General features: G+C 49.0%; 2 protein-coding genes across 2 annotated transcripts; both read left to right on the top strand.

Moving 5' to 3' along the window:
• The first annotated feature begins 2,459 nt into the window (after positions 1 to 2,459).
• Positions 2,460 to 7,613, top strand: LOC112639871. The gene has a single exon (XM_025415050.1). The coding sequence runs from the start codon at positions 2,460 to 2,462 to the stop codon at positions 7,611 to 7,613; it is 5,154 nt and encodes a 1,717-aa protein (XP_025270835.1).
• A 3,146-nt stretch (positions 7,614 to 10,759) lies between these two features.
• Positions 10,760 to 11,515, top strand: LOC112639869. Its single transcript, XM_025415043.1, has one exon. The coding sequence runs from the start codon at positions 10,760 to 10,762 to the stop codon at positions 11,513 to 11,515; it is 756 nt and encodes a 251-aa protein (XP_025270828.1).
• The last annotated feature ends 4,612 nt before the right edge of the window (positions 11,516 to 16,127 follow it).

Raw genomic sequence — 16,127 nt, 5'->3', positions numbered from 1 at the left:
TATTTAATTGTTATATCATTCTTACAAGTGTGATGTCCGCTCTTTCCTATGTTTCAATCCACTGTGCGTCGTATCCAATCATCACGGAATTGCATATCTATATGTTATAAATTCATCAGATGAGGATATAAAGTTAGCGATCCCTACAGTAAAACTATATCCGTTTGAGGAAACAAAGAATAACAAAGAAATAAAGGAAATCAACGAATCCGAGTCAAGAGATCTAGAATCACGAGTCAATAAAATATTGCAATTACTACATCTCGATCATTTAAACGAAGAAGAAAGAGTAAATGTCATTAACTTGTAACGTAAAATAAGGTAAGATAACTTATAAGGTAAGAACTTGGTAACGTAAAATAAGGAAAGATTCCATTTACCAGGAAAAGCTTTAGGAGCAACTAACGTGTTAAAACACCGTATATTCACTAACGATGACCGTCCAATTAATGTCAAATAGTATCGATATCCTCAAGTGCATAAGGAAGAGATACAACGACAGATTGGAGAAATGTTAGAAAAAGGTGTAATAGAACCATCAAGTTCACCTTATGATTCTCCTTTATGGATTGTTCCAAAGAAAGATGATTCGTTAGGCAATAAAAAATGGCATTTAGACATAGATTTTCGTGCCTTAAATGAAAAAACGGTGGGCGACGCATATCCATTACCAAATATTGTAGATATACTCGATCAATTGGGAAGTGCAAAATATTTTTCAATATTTGATTTAGCATCTGGATTCCATCAAATTTTAATGGATAAAGATGACAAACATAAAACAGCTTTTTCGACGCCTTACGGACATTTTGAATATAATCGCATGCCATTCGGATTAAAGAATGCTTCTGCTACGTTTCAAAAATTAATGGATCAAGTATTAACGGGATTGCAGAGAATCGAATTATTTGTTTATTTAGACGACATTGTTATATACGCACGATCACTTGAAGAGCATGAAATAAAATTTCAACGATTAATGAAACGTTTATCAGAAGCAAATTTATTCCTACAACCAGATAAATGTGAATTTTTAAAAAGAGAAGTAGCATATCTCGGACATAATAAGCGAAAATAGAGTACGACCAGATCAAAAAAAATAATGGCTGTACAAAATTTTCCAATGCCAAAAACCAGAAAAAATATTAAATAATTTCTTGGACTTGTTGGATACTATCGAAGATTTATAGAAAACTTTTCTAAAATAGCCAAGCCATTATCAGATTTAGCCAAACAATCAAATATGTTCGAATGGAAGAAAGAATAACAAGAAGCTTTTGATAAACTGCGAGAAGTTTTGTGTTCAGAAGTTTTGTGTACAATATCCAAATTTTAATGAGCCATTTATTATAACAACAGATGCATCCGGATATGCAATCGGAGCAATTTTAAGTCAAGGAAAAATGGGATCTGTTCTCCCTATAGCTTACGCATCACGAGTATTACATAACGCCGAAACTAGATATTCACCTACTGAAAGAGAATTATTAGCTCTTGTGTATGCAGTCAAACATTTTCGTCCTTACATTTACAGTCGTAAATTTACACTTGTTATGGATCATAAACCTTTAGAATGATTAAACTCAGTATCAGATCCTACATCGCGATTAATGAGATGGCGATTAAAACTCACGGAATACGAGTATGAAATAAAATATAAACCTGGAAAGAATAATAAAAATGCAGATGCTTTATCTCGAAATCCTATCGAGGATATAAAAAATATATATCCACTACATGCTAAACGCGCATTCTCTACATCTAGTGATACGTCAGCAGAAAAAGATTATAAAAAATTGTTCAAAACGCCCTCGCTAAAAGGAGCGAGGGTCCGAGCGATCATTCGGCGCCCCTGGCAGCCGTTAGCGCGACATCGCTTTGTCAGCGCAATTTAAAAACAGCGCTTGCCCTTCTCGAAAGATCCAAGGAAAATAAATAAATTCTTAACCGTTCGTTTTGAACATTTATATTAGTTCACGAAAAATCGGGATCTTTCGAGAAGGGCTCCGCTATAAATTGACGCGCTCGCGGAACACGGCGCTTCTTGGCTTAAAGGTACTCGACGCACTCACTTATTTTTCGATCACGAGAAAAAACGTTCTTCCGTTGCTCGCGGATTGAATCAGTCGTCTCCGTTGCTCGCGGATTCTGAAATCGCTTTCGCGTAATTAATTTAAGACTGTGTATTATAATTAGTGTTATAATTGTTATAATAAACTGACTATTATTGTTAAAAGACTTAGATTTATCGTCGAATTAATTTCTCTTCGTTTTCTCTCCTCGCGGATTTTTATCCTTCGGTTTCGCGCTTGCCTCCCGCGTCAATCTCGCATAAACTCTATCATTTGCTGGTCCTTCGAGCCGGATATTTAGTGACCGGTTTTTCTACGACGCGGAGTGAGTGCGAAGTGTTGTGGTTCTCTGTGCTCCGAACACCAGTCACCTGAAATTCAGTCATCATGAGTCGCAAGGCCGAGTTGACAATCACCGCTGCAACGGATCTCTACGGCAAAATTGCCCGTACTCACGAGAACCTGATGAAGCTGGGCGCTGCCAAGATCACGGTGGGCGCAGTGGAGGCGCGATTGCAGTCCTTGGAAAGGTACTGGACGAAGTTCGACGCGCACAACGATGAGCTCTTGAATTATCTCGACCAAGTGGCCGATTCAGAGTACATAAGACTCGACATACCTGCTCTGGCTGAAGAGGCCTACCTCGCCAATAAGGGTCTGCTGTTGGACCTCCTGCGTAACCTCAAGACGGAAGAGAAGGAAGCTGGCACGAGAGGGTCAGAGCCGTCCTCACAAGCACCCCGCACGACTCTTCCGAGGATCCAGCTGCCTCATTTCTCCGGGAAGTACGAGGATTGGCCAGCCTTCCGTGATCTCTTCCAATCGCTAATCGGAAGGGACACTCTCACGTCCTCAGTCGAGAAGCTCCACTACCTGAAGACATGCCTGAAAGGAGAAGCAGAATTATTGATTCGAAGCCTGCCCACGACAACCGAGAATTTCGAACGCGCATGGGATGTTCTCGTTGCTTACTATGAGAACAAGCGGCTCCTGGTGCGCAGTTACATCTCCCAGTTTACGTCACTCCAGAAGCTGAAGAGCGAGTCCGTGGTGGAACTGCGCAAACTTTGCCACAGCGTGAAGAGCACGGTAGGATCACTGGAGAGCATTGGGCGCCCGATCACGAAGGGTGAAGATCTTTTCGTGCACCTCGTCGTTGACCTGCTTGATCCTCGATCTCGCCGCGAGTGGGAGAATTTCATTAGTGATTCCAACGATCCACCCTCGTACGACAAACTCCAGCTCTTCTTGGATCGTCGGCTGCACACTTTAGAATCGTTGCAGCCTGTCAAGGTCGAAGCCATTTCTTCTAAACCGCATCCAAGTCCGACACAGAAGACTCGCACTCTTCACACGCGTAAGCAGGACAGTAAGCGAGGTCGCTGCTCCCTATGCGGTCAGGATCACTATATTATGTTCTGTGACCTTTACCAGAGCAAGACGGCGGAGGAAAGGAAGCGTCACGTCGAGGCGAACGACTTGTGCCTGAACTGCCTAGGAAGGCACAAGGTAAGCGAGTGTTCTTCTCAAAAGACTTGTTCGTCGTGTCGCGCGCGTCACCACACGACCCTCCACGAGGCATGTCCGTCCGGCGAGAGCGCTAAGACGTCACACTTAGCGCAACACAAAGTCGAGGCGACGACGACAGTTCTCCTCGCTACCGCGCGCGTTCGCGTCCTGGACCGGTTCGGCCGCGCTCACACTGCACGCGCACTAGTTGACCAGGGCTCGGAGTCCTCGCTAGTTTCCGAAGCTTTGGCCCAACGTCTTCGCCTAGGTCGGTCTCCTACCTCCGTCGCCGTGTATGGAATCGGCGGCAAGCAGACGGGCCTCGCCCGCGGTCAAGTCACTCTTCAGATCCGCTCCCTGCGCGACGGGCCTTTAATAAGCGTGGCCGCCTTGGTTTTCCCCCGGCTCACACTTTATGAAGGCGGAATCAAGGCCAATCGTCGGGCGTGGACGCACGTCCATGGGCTGGAGCTCGCCGATCCGGACTTCTTGGCGACGGATCCCATAGACATCCTTCTAGGAGCAGACGTCTACGCCATGATCCTCCAGGCTGGACTTCGACGAGGGAAATCACGGGAACCTGTGGCACAAAAGACGGCGCTGGGCTGGATATTGTCTGGGGCCGTCGGTACGACGTCCACATCGCGCCATGCGTCAGCACATCACTGCCTGGTCGAGGAAGACCTAGGCGCTCTCGTACAAAGGTTCTGGCAGCAAGAAGAGCTACCCGACGCCGCGGTAGCTCTCTCACCCGCGGATCAACAGTGCGAGAACTTCTTCCGCCAGACACATTCGCGGTCCGCGGACGGTCGGTACGTCGTACGTCTGCCGGTCGTTGCCCCGCTGCCAGACTTCTCGGTGACGCGCTCCACGGCTTTACGAGTTCTCTTCAGCATGGAGAGACGTTTCGCTCGGGATCCTCCTTTTCGAGCCCTCTATGCCGACTTCATGCGGCAGTATGAGGACCTGCGTCATATGTCTCGCGTGACTCCGGACGCTACGTCGCGCAGACCGGTGCATTACTTGCCGCATCACGGCGTGCTGCGGAAGAACAGTGTCACCACGAAGCTGCGCGTAGTTTTTAACGGCTCCACGCCAACTACTTCGAAAAGAACCCTCAACGATCACTTGATGGTGGGTCCGAACTTGTTGCCTCCGCTCGCCGACGTGCTACTCCGTTGGCGACGGCACCGCTTCGGTCTAGCCACCGACGTCGAAAAGATGTTCCGACAGATCTTGGTACACCCGGATGACAGGGATCTGCAAAGGATCCTGTGGCGGGATTCCCCGCAAGACAGCCCTGCCGAGTACCAGCTGAGCACAGTGACCTACGGCCTAGCGTGTGCTCCGTTTCTAGCGATGCGCGCTCTCAGGCAATTAGCTGAGGACGAGGGTAAGCAGTACCCTCTAGGAGCGGCCGTTCTCCTGCGAGATGTCTACATGGACGACATCTTAACCGGAGCAGCGACGATGGCGGAGACCCAGGAGATGTGCAAACAGCTGTCCAGTATCTGCATGGCGGGCGGCTTCCCTCTCCGGAAGTGGTCAGCCAGCGACTCAGCGGTGATCTGGGATATCCCGCCGGAGCACCAGTTGCAGCGCGAGACCCGTGACTGGCGACCACACGAGGCTCACTCCACCTTAGGACTGCAGTGGCACCCCGCCACGGACGATTTCTCTTTCGCCACCCGGCACATCGCACTGCCATCCGTCACCAAGAGGTCTGTACTGTCTCTGGTGGCGCAGCTATTCGACCCTCTCGGCTGGCTAGCACCGGTCGTGGTCCGCGCCAAGATTGCCTTCCAATCGACTTGGCTTCAAGGACTTGAGTGGGACGCTCCGCTCGACGACGCCTCCGCGTCAGCCTGGGTCACCTTTCACGCCCAGATACCAGTACTCGAGCAAATCCGAGTACCTCGCTGGATTAATCTGGGTCCTTCTTGCACCCGCGTCGAGGTCCATGGCTTCTCCGACGCCTCAGAACGAGCATATTCCGCCGTCGTGTACCTAAAAACATGGTCAAACGACTCGTGGATTGTCCGCCTAATCACCGCGAAAACAAAGGTCACACCGCTCAAACAGGTGTCCTTACCTCGTTTGGAGTTAAGCGCCGCCGTCCTTCTCTGCCGACTAGCCAAACACGCCTTGACAATCCTCGACCTGACTGCGCCGCTTCACCTATGGACGGACTCCACCGTCGCGCTGGGCTGGATCCGCGGCCACCCATCCAGGTGGCAAACCTACGTCGCGAACCGCGTCTCAGAGATTCAGAGGACCACTCCGCAGGCTGCGTGGCATCACGTTCCAGGCCAGGACAACCCAGCGGACTGCGCTTCCCGAGGTCTCTCTCCCAAGGAACTGCAGAGCCATCCTCTGTGGTGGCAAGGTCCGCCTTGGCTACGCTTAGACGCCACCGCATGGCCGACCGCCGTCGGCCACATCACCGAAGAGCACCTGCCGGAGAAGCGCACACGAGTCCATGTCAAAGCCACAGCAGCGCCGATGAGCGAGGCCGCCGAGCTGGTGCGGTTCTCCTCCCTGAAGAGGCTCCTACGCGTGACAGCCTGGTGTCGGCGGTGGCTGAGAGTAAGAGAGGATCGGTCCACTGGCACTCAACAGCGCTTCCCCAGTACTTTGTCCGCAGAGGAGATAGAGAGAGCTCGAGTTTGTTGGATCCGGCGAGTACAATCTGAAAAATTCAGGGCCGAGTTAAAATTAATAAGTCAGGGCCTTGCCTTAAGTAAATCAAACTCACTTGCTCGCTTTAGTCCCTTTTTAGGTACCGAGGGTCTCCTGCGAGTCGGGGGTCGACTCAAGCACTCCATCCTAGCCTATGACGAGCGTCACCCCGTCCTCCTGCCGAAGGGCTCGCACCTCACTCGGCTAATTGTGGACGACTGCCATAAACGAGCGTTGCACGGCGGAACACAGCTCACTCTCTCATTAATCCGCCAACATTATTGGATTCCACGGGGTCGAGCACTGGTCAAGGAGGCTATCCTGCGATGTCTCCCTTGCGTGCGATGGCGGGCGGCGACACCACAACAGCTGATGAGCGATCTTCCACGGGAGCGCGTGGTACCAGCGAGGCCCTTCCTTCACACTGGGGTCGATTATGCCGGGCCGATTCAACTTCGCACAACCAAGGGGCGCGGACACCGCTCCTACAAGGCCTTCGTAGCGGTCTTCGTCTGCCTTGCTTCCAGAGCCGTACACCTCGAAGTAGTCTCCGACTACACGGCCGAGGCCTTCCTTGCGGCCCTCAGGCGGTTCGTCTCTCGCCGAGGCATCTGTCGCAGCCTTCGAAGCGACTGCGGGACAACCTTCGTGGGAGCCGATTCCCAGCTGACAGCCCTCTTCACCGCGGGCACGCCAGAAAACCACCGGATCATCGACAGCCTCGCCTCCGAGAGGATCGAGTGGAGGTTCAATCCTCCCTCAGCGCCGCACTTCGGAGGCATTTGGGAAGCCGCAGTCAAGTCGCTCAAACACCATCTCCGACGAGTGATTGGCGACGCCAAGCTGACGTTCGAGGAGATGAGTACCTTCCTCACTCAGGTAGAAGCGTGCCTTAATTCGCGGCCGCTGCAGGCACTCTCGGACGACCCTGAGGACTTGGCTGCGCTGACGCCTGGACACTTCCTGGTGGGAGCCGCCCTGACTGCAGTGCCCGAGCCGTCCTTGCTGGATGAACCAACGTCCCGCTTATCTCGCTGGCAGCTCCTGCAAAAAATGAGAGACCATTTTTGGGAACGCTGGTCGAAGGAGTACCTCCACTCCATTACTCACCGTCCTAAGTGGTTGCGCGAAGAGACGGGCTTCAAGGTCGGCCGACTTTGCCTCATCCGGAACGAACTCACACCACCCACGAAATGGCCACTCGCGCGTATCGCGAAAATCCACCCCGGAGAGGATGGTCAAGTTCGCGTAGTGACATTGCGCACCGCAGCCTCCGAGTTGGTACGACCCGTCGTGAAGCTCGTCGTGCTCCCCATCAACGGTCATGGAGATCACGAGCCTCCATCGCAGTAGTTCGGAGCTCCCGACGAGCTGCATATCCTCCGCTAGCCATTCTTTTCGCCAAACGCTCTTGGCGAGGCGGGCGGAAATGTTCAAAACGCCCTCGCTAAAAGGAGCGAGGGTCCGAGCGATCATTCGGCGCCCCTGGCAGCCGTTAGCGCGACATCGCTTTGTCAGCGCAATTTAAAAACAGCGCTTGCCCTTCTCGAAAGATCCAAGGAAAATAAATAAATTCTTAACCGTTCGTTTTGAACATTTATATTAGTTCACGAAAAATCGGGATCTTTCGAGAAGGGCTCCGCTATAAATTGACGCGCTCGCGGAACACGGCGCTTCTTGGCTTAAAGGTACTCGACGCACTCACTTATTTTTCGATCACGAGAAAAAACGTTCTTCCGTTGCTCGCGGATTGAATCAGTCGTCTCCGTTGCTCGCGGATTCTGAAATCGCTTTCGCGTAATTAATTTAAGACTGTGTATTATAATTAGTGTTATAATTGTTATAATAAACTGACTATTATTGTTAAAAGACTTAGATTTATCGTCGAATTAATTTCTCTTCGTTTTCTCTCCTCGCGGATTTTTATCCTTCGGTTTCGCGCTTGCCTCCCGCGTCAATCTCGCATAAACTCTATCAAAAATAAAAACGTCACATCCTATTTCTAAAAGACAGTTAACTACAAGTAGTGACGGATCTGGTAACCCGGCACCACATAAAAAAATAAGGACTGATAATTTACCAACTTACAACGATTCGAACAAGGAAGAACGTATCGAGTTACATGAGTTACATTGTCGGATAGTGATAGCAGTACCATATCTTATTATTACGACACCGATATTGATAGCGACGATAATTCTGAAATGACTTCCAAAAAACAAAAGAGAAAACACAAAAGCAGCTCATCTGGACAAGGGCGACGCGTAAAACAAAAAAATCGAAGGAAAATGCATAAAAACGAAAAATCAAATTCATCAACCGAAGAATGCTAATCTCGATACCACACCTGGAACATCGCCTATAGAAATAACATCTCCTGTTGAACATCCACATAAGAAAACAGCAAATGAAGATTTTGAAAGCGAACAAAATTATCGGCATATAGAATTACATAATACAGAAAAAAAGCCGATGGAAATAGTTTTATCTGACGACAGTTTTAAAACTGAAACTAATATTAACTGTGGCGGTACACGCCTCAAAAGACGTTTCGCGAGAGCGCATTGACACGGCGCGAGGCTTTCTCGCAAGCGCGCGGGCACGCGGCGGCCCGGCTTTCTTGCAAGCGCGCAGGCACGCGGCGGCCCGGCTTTCTCGCAAGCGCACAGGCACGCGGCGGCCCGGCTTTCTCGCAAGCGCACAGGCACGCGGCGGCTAGTTATAAACTGCGCGCCTAATACCGGGCACCTCCGCCAGGCGGCGCACGCCAACTGTGCTTTTCCCGTAATTCGGAAACAGCAAGCGGCGGATATAAGGAGGACCCCCGCAGAGACAAGGCACCTCTCTTACGATTACTGCTTTAAAACGCACATCGAGAAGACCGAAGATTCCAGCAAGAAGCAAACAACCAGGATTCGAGAAGAAGAAGCGACCGAGACATCACCACGGCGGCGAAGGAGAACGAGCCTCCTCTTCAGGAGGAGATCATTACCGTCCGGAAGAGGACGCGTTCAGCGCCAGTACTCGCCGGCCGAAGGAGCCATCGGGAGACACCAGGACCACCCGCGGCACTTCCGCTGTCCCAAGGCGTCGTCTCGGTTACCAGGAGCCCACGCTCGGGAGAGGCCTCCCGGGAATTTTGGCCTCGGAAGGTCATTCTCGGAGTACGCATCCCGGCTTCCCTGAGGGAAGAGAGAAAGAAGATCGTGTACGACCCATCACTGGCCCGATTGAAACGACCAGGAGGGTGAAAGCAGGCGACCAGCATCGCAGCCTTCCACCCCCGGGGCGCGAAGAAAATCGGTGAAAGACCGAAGGCCGTCCTCAAGCCGAGGCCGAACACTCCACTTCCGCCTCCGGTCGCACCAGGGTCCGTAGCAGCCTCCCTGGTACCAGATACCCTGGTATACGCCACCAAGGATCTCGCCAGAACCACCAGCCCTGCGGGACCCACGATTGTCGAGAAGACAGGAGGGTCTTCAGTCGACGGCAACACAGACTCCCGGGGATACCAAGGACGCATCGACGCAGACAGACGTCTACCCGACGCCGGGTCCGGAACGCGGGCTCGCAGACCGCATCCCTGGAACGACACCGACGTCAGAGGCGACATTCCCCTTATAAACATTATCGCCGATCTTATTTACACTGATGTATGAAGGAGGAATAAATATTACTTGTATCGTTATTACCGTGTGATTACTGAATACAGAACCTACCAGCCTTGCGGTTCCCTACAAATTGGTGACCCCGACGTACACGGTAATAAGATGGAGAACGAGGCAAGAGAAATCGTTCATAAAGTAGCGGTTAAGATCCCCCCTTTCTGGAGCGACGAACCAGAATTGTGGTTCGCACAACTAGAGACAATTCATACTCAGCGGCATAACACAGGATTCCACAAAATACTCCTACGTCCTCTCCCAATTGGATTCACGCCAGATAAAAGAGGTTAAAGACATAATAACGCAAGCCCCCGAAGCGGACAAATATGAAACCATAAAAAGAGCTCTCATCCAACGAATGTCAATCTCCCAGGAGCAGCGGACACGGCAGTTATTAGAACTAGAGGAAATCGGCGATCGGAAACCTTCGCAATTTCTACGACACCTGCGCACATTAGCAGGGGAAAACGTGCCTGATTCTCTCTTAAGAACACTTTGGCTTGGTAGACTTCCCAATCAAATGCAAATGATTCTCGCAACCCGCACTGAGGATCGCCTCAATGAAGTAGCTGAACAAGCCGACCGCATCCATGAAATGTCATCAAGGGCCATCGTAGCAGTAACTGATGCTCCTAAACAAAAAAAATCTAGCCCAACACTGGAAAAACAAATCCAGGCATTAGCGAAACAAGTGGCAACCTTAACCACACGTCTTTCGAGAGGAAGAACAAAGGAAAAGGACTCGGACAGAAGGAGCCGAAGCCGAAGCCGAAGCAAAGAGTATAATAAAAATCACTGTTTCTATCATAATAGATTCGGCGAAAAAGCAAAAAAATGCACGCAGCCGTGCACTTACAAAGACTCGAAAAAAGACCAGGGCAGCCACTAATGGCGGCCAGTGGCTCCGCCCCAAGACCCCGCCGCCTCCATGTAACATGCCGAGCGACCAAAGAACGTTTCCTCATAGACACAGGCTCCGATGTAAGCGTATATCCCCGTTCGATGACAACAGGACATACATTGCCAACGAATTACGAGTTATTCGCAGCAAACGGTTCTCTGATCACTACATACGGATGGATCACGCTACAACCAAACCTAGGACTACGACGTTCATTTCCATGGCGATTCGTCATAGCAAACGTCACATCACCCATTATCGGAGCAGACTTCCTAAGCTACTACCATCTCCTACCGGACTTACAAAAAGGAGTGCTGGTGGACGGGAAAACAGAGCTACACATCAAGGGTACAGCAGAGGCAGGATCCATTGAGTCAATAAAGGTATTGACAATCGAAAACAAATATCATCGCATCCTCGCGGAATTTCCCGAGATTACAAGAGCTACAACTAGGGCGCGGACCATCAAACACTCCACCGTGCACCATATCGTAACTACAGAGGGACCACCGGAGGCATGCCGCCCTCGTCGGCTAGATCCGAATAAACTAAAAGCAGCAAAAGTAGAATTCAACCTCCTGCTACGAGAGGGGTTATACAAGCATCAAAAAGCCCTTGGTCAGCCCCTCTACACATGGTTCAGAAGAAAGAAAACGCATGGAGACCTTGCGGAGACTACAGACGCCTGAATGCAAGGACGACCAGACCGCTACCCGATCCCGCATATAGAAGATTTCTCGCAGACTCTCCATAACAAAAGGATTTTCTCAACATTGGACCTAGTTCGGGCGTACAATCAAATTCCTGTGCATCCAAACGATATACCAAAAACGGCAATTACTACTCCCTTCGGTCTCTTCGAGTTCCGATACATGCCGTTCGGTTTACGCAATGCGGCACAGACATTCCAACGCTTCATAAATGAGATTACGAGTGATTTGGAATTCTGTTACGCATACATCGATGACATCCTGGTGGCCTCCAGCAACGAAGAGGAACATGAAGAACATCTACGCAAACTCTTCAAACGGTTGGAAGAAAACGGCATTCTGCTAAATCCCACTAAATGCATCTTCGGAGCTAAACAAGTACTTTTCCTAGGGTACGAAGTTTCGGAAAAAGAGACACAAACCCCGCCAGACAGAATCAAAGCAATAGAGAGTTTTCCTAAACCACAGAACATACAACAACTGCGCCAATTCTTGGGGACACTCAATTTCTATCGAAGATTCATACCCGACGCTGCAAAGGAACAGGTACTACTAAACGATGTACTCAGTGGTCCGAAGATCAAAAAGAAATCACCAATTACCTGGAACAAAGAATTAGATGAGGCCTTCCTGAAATGCAAAGAAAGCCTTGCCAGGGCAACGATGCTAGCACATCCCAAACCTGAAGCAGAGATCACACTCACGACAGACGCTTCTGACAGAGCAATAGGTGCAGTGATTCAACAACGGAACGGAGAAGAATGGCAGCCATTAGCCTTCTTCAGCAAAAAGTTCAACCCAGCGCAGCAAAAATACAGCCCTTATGATAGAGAGCTATTGGCGATTTATGCCGCCATTAAGCATTACCGCCATATGCTCGAAGGAAGAGACTTTACAATCTTCACGGACCACAAATCAATCACATACGCCTTTCAGCAAGACCCACTGCATAGTTCACCAAGGCAGACGAGACATCTACAGTATATCGGACAATTTACTACCGATATACGACATATTTCAGAAAAAGATAATACTATCGCCGATGCATTGTCAAGAGTCGAAAAGATCCAGGAATCAGTTAACCTAGAGGATCTAGCGAAAGCACAAGAAGACGACACTGAATTACAAGAATTAATAAGTAAAGACTCAGCACTGAAGCTGCAGAAGATACAAATTTCTGGGACGAATTTCACACTATATTGTGACACAACGACACCAATCGCAAGACCGTTCGTCACAAAGGAATACAGAAGACAAGTATTTCAATCGCTACACAGCCTGTCACACCCAGGGACCAAAGCTACAGCGAAATTAGTTGCAGAACGTTACGTATGGCCAAGAATAAAAGCGGATTGCCATCAATGGACACGGGCCTGTATCAACTGCCAGCGAGCCAAGGTACAGAGGCACAATCGGACACCTCTCGGCAGTTTTAAGACCCCTTCAAAACGGTTCGAGCATATACATATAGATCTGGTCGGACCTCTACCCATTTCAAAAGGCTATAGATATTGCCTCACGGTGATCGATCGATTTACCAGATGGCCCGAAGCTATACCAGTAACAGACATATCCGCAGAAACAATAGCACAGAATCTATTCACCCACTGGATCGCAAGATTCGGCACACCTGTTCGGATCACAACGGATCAAGGAAGGCAGTTCGAGGCCGACTTGTTCCGACAATTAACCAAAATAACAGGTACAACGCAAGTGCATACAATGGCCTATCACCCTGCAGCAAACGGCATGGTAGAACGCCTCCATCGCCAAATAAAAACAGCAATAAAATGTCACGCAACAGAAGCATGGACAGAGATTCTGCCAGTAGTCATGATGGGGATCAGGGCAGCCTTCAAAGAAGATCTTCACGCAACACCGGCAGAATTGGTATATGGAGAAGCAATAAGGCTACCCGGAGAATTCCTTCAAGAATCACAGGACACAACGGAGAACTCAAATGATTTCATACTCCGACTCAAGCAAACTATGAAAAGTCTGCGACCACAACCAGTTAAGAGACACGGAACGCCGGCAATCTTTCAGTACAAAGACCTGGAAAAAGCATCACACGTGTTCCTCAGGCATGACGCACCAACACGGGCACTCCAACCAACGTATAGCGGCCCGTATGAAGTCCTAAACAGAACAGAAAAGGTCTATAAGTTACGGATCAACGAGAAAACCGTCCATGTAACAAAGGACCGATTAAAACCAGCATACATATTAGCAGAGGAACCAGCCCAAACAAAAAAGCAAATAGAACCCCGAAACGCTCCAACGGTTCCAAGAAATCAGGAAACACCGGTACCCACAGAAATCAAAACAAGAAGTGGGAGAACTTCACGCAAGACGGTACGATTCCAAGCATCCTAGTAAAATACAACGAAGGGGGTAATGTGGCGGTACACGCCACAAAAGACGTTTCGCGAGAGCGCATTGACTCGGCGCAAGGCTTTCTCGCAAGCGCGCGGGCACGCGGCGGCCCGGCTTTCTCGCAAGCGCGCAGGCACGCGGCGGCCTGGCTTTCTCGCAAGCGCACAGGCACGCGGCGGCTAGTTATAAGCTGCGCGCCTAGTACCGGGCACCTCCGCCAGGCGGCGCACGCCAACTGTGCTTTTCCCGTAATTTGGAAACAGCAAGCGGCGGATATAAGGAGGACCCCCGCAGAGACAAGGCACCTCTCTTACGATTACTGCTTTAAAACGCACATCAAGAAGACCGAAGATTCCAGCAAGAAGCAAACAACCAGGATTCGAGAATAAGAAGCGACCGAGACATCACCACGGCGGCGAAGGAGAACGAGCCTCCTCTCCAGGAGGAGATCATTACCGTCCGGAAGAGGACGCGTCCAGCGCCAGTACTCGCCGGCCGAAGGAGCCACCGGGAGATACCAGGACCACCCGCGGCACTCCCGCTGTCCCAAGGCGTCTCGGCTACCAGGAGCCCACGCTCGGGAGAGGCCTCCCGGGAATTTTGGCCTCGGAAGGTCATTCTCGGAGTACACATCCCGGCTTCCCTGAGGGAAGAGAGAAAGAAGGTCGTGTACGACCCATCACTGGCCCGATTGAAACGACCAGGAGGGCGAAAGCAGGCGACCAGCATCGCAGCCTTCCACCCCCGGGGCGCGAAGAAAATCGGTGAAAGACCGAAAGCCGTCCTCAAGCCGAGGCCGAACACTCCACTTCCGCCTCCGGTCGCACCAGGGTCCGTACCAGCCTCCCTGATACCCTGGTATACGCCACCAAGGATCTCGCCAGAACCACCAGCCCTGCGGGACCCACGATTGTCGAGAAGACAGGAGGGTCTTCAGTCGACGGCAACACAGACTCCCAGGGATACCAAGGACGCATCGACGCAGACAGACGAAGAGTCCACCCGACGCCGGGTCCGGAACGCGGGCTCGCAGACCGCATCCCCGGAACGACACCGACGTCAGAGGCGACATTCCCCTTATAAACATTATCGCCGATCTTATTTACACTGATGTATGAAGGAGGAATAAATATTACTTGTATCATTATTACCGTGTGATTACTGAGTACTGAACCTACCAGCCCTGCGGTTCCCTACATTAACATAGCACAAATTCACGCACCTCATGGTTCTGTGAGAACACCACAAAATCTAGAAAATATACAAACATCACAAAAAATCCCTGATAACATAGATGCAATTCAAATCATTGAAAAGGATATTCCATTAAAGAGAGAAGAATTAGAAGATATGAAAATAGATCAAGAAGATAAAATGGATTATGAAATAAATTATAGTCCTTTAAAATATCGTGAACAGAAAACACCTGAAAGTACCTCAATCGGAAGCACCGAAACTGCTTCTTCACCCTTCCATGGAATAAATCCCAAATTAATAGAGAGATGACTAAGAGAAAAACAAAAATAAAAACTCCCCTTACTAATAGAAAACGAAAACCTAGAAAACAAACGAACGTAAAACTTAAATCCCCTAAAACCACTAAACAAATCAAAAATTAATGAAAAGGAGTAATTCATTTTCGCAAATGCCAATTGAAGAAGAAAGAAAAATTCCCACTAATATTTTATATACACGCGATCATATTTGGATGAAGAAGGATCATATAATATATTTTATAAACACAAAAGGCAATCCAATAGACGAAATTGGAAAAGAATTGATATATAGAAAAATCTGTCAAATACCTGAAAATTTTAAAGGTACTCTAGGACATGTATTTACCGCAGGCAAACCTAATAAAAGAACTTTCGGCATAATTATTAAAGAAGAATTAAAACAAGAAATATCTGAAGAAATCATAATGCGAGGATTCAAAGAATTAAAAAATGAAATGAGACGATTCAATATACTACATGCTAACATATCTGAAAACAAAAGTAAAATAAATATATCCTGGTTTAAAATCTGCAACATGATACGTCTTGCATTTCTAGGAACTAATCTACAGATAATTATATATTAAGGCCAAGTATGCATACCTAAGCACGAAGATAGACTACAAATTATTCGAATATCATGAATCAAATATAGGAGGACATAAAGGTATAACTAAAACCATAACACGCATACGTCATAAATATATTATTGGGATAAT

This window comes from Camponotus floridanus, unplaced genomic scaffold (assembly GCF_003227725.1).
Source record: "Camponotus floridanus strain SB8 unplaced genomic scaffold, Cflo_v7.5 scaffold114, whole genome shotgun sequence".
Classification (NCBI taxonomy): Eukaryota; Metazoa; Arthropoda; class Insecta; order Hymenoptera; family Formicidae; genus Camponotus; species Camponotus floridanus.
Note: the sequence above shows the minus strand (reverse complement) of the source record. Positions and strands in the feature narration are given on the sequence as shown.

Excerpts from the sequence above, each read along its gene's own strand:
- LOC112639869 (XM_025415043.1), top strand. The coding sequence starts at position 10,760 with ATGCACGCAGCCGTGCACTTACAAAGACTCGAAAAAAGACCAGGGCAG.
- LOC112639871 (XM_025415050.1), top strand. The coding sequence starts at position 2,460 with ATGAGTCGCAAGGCCGAGTTGACAATCACCGCTGCAACGGATCTCTAC.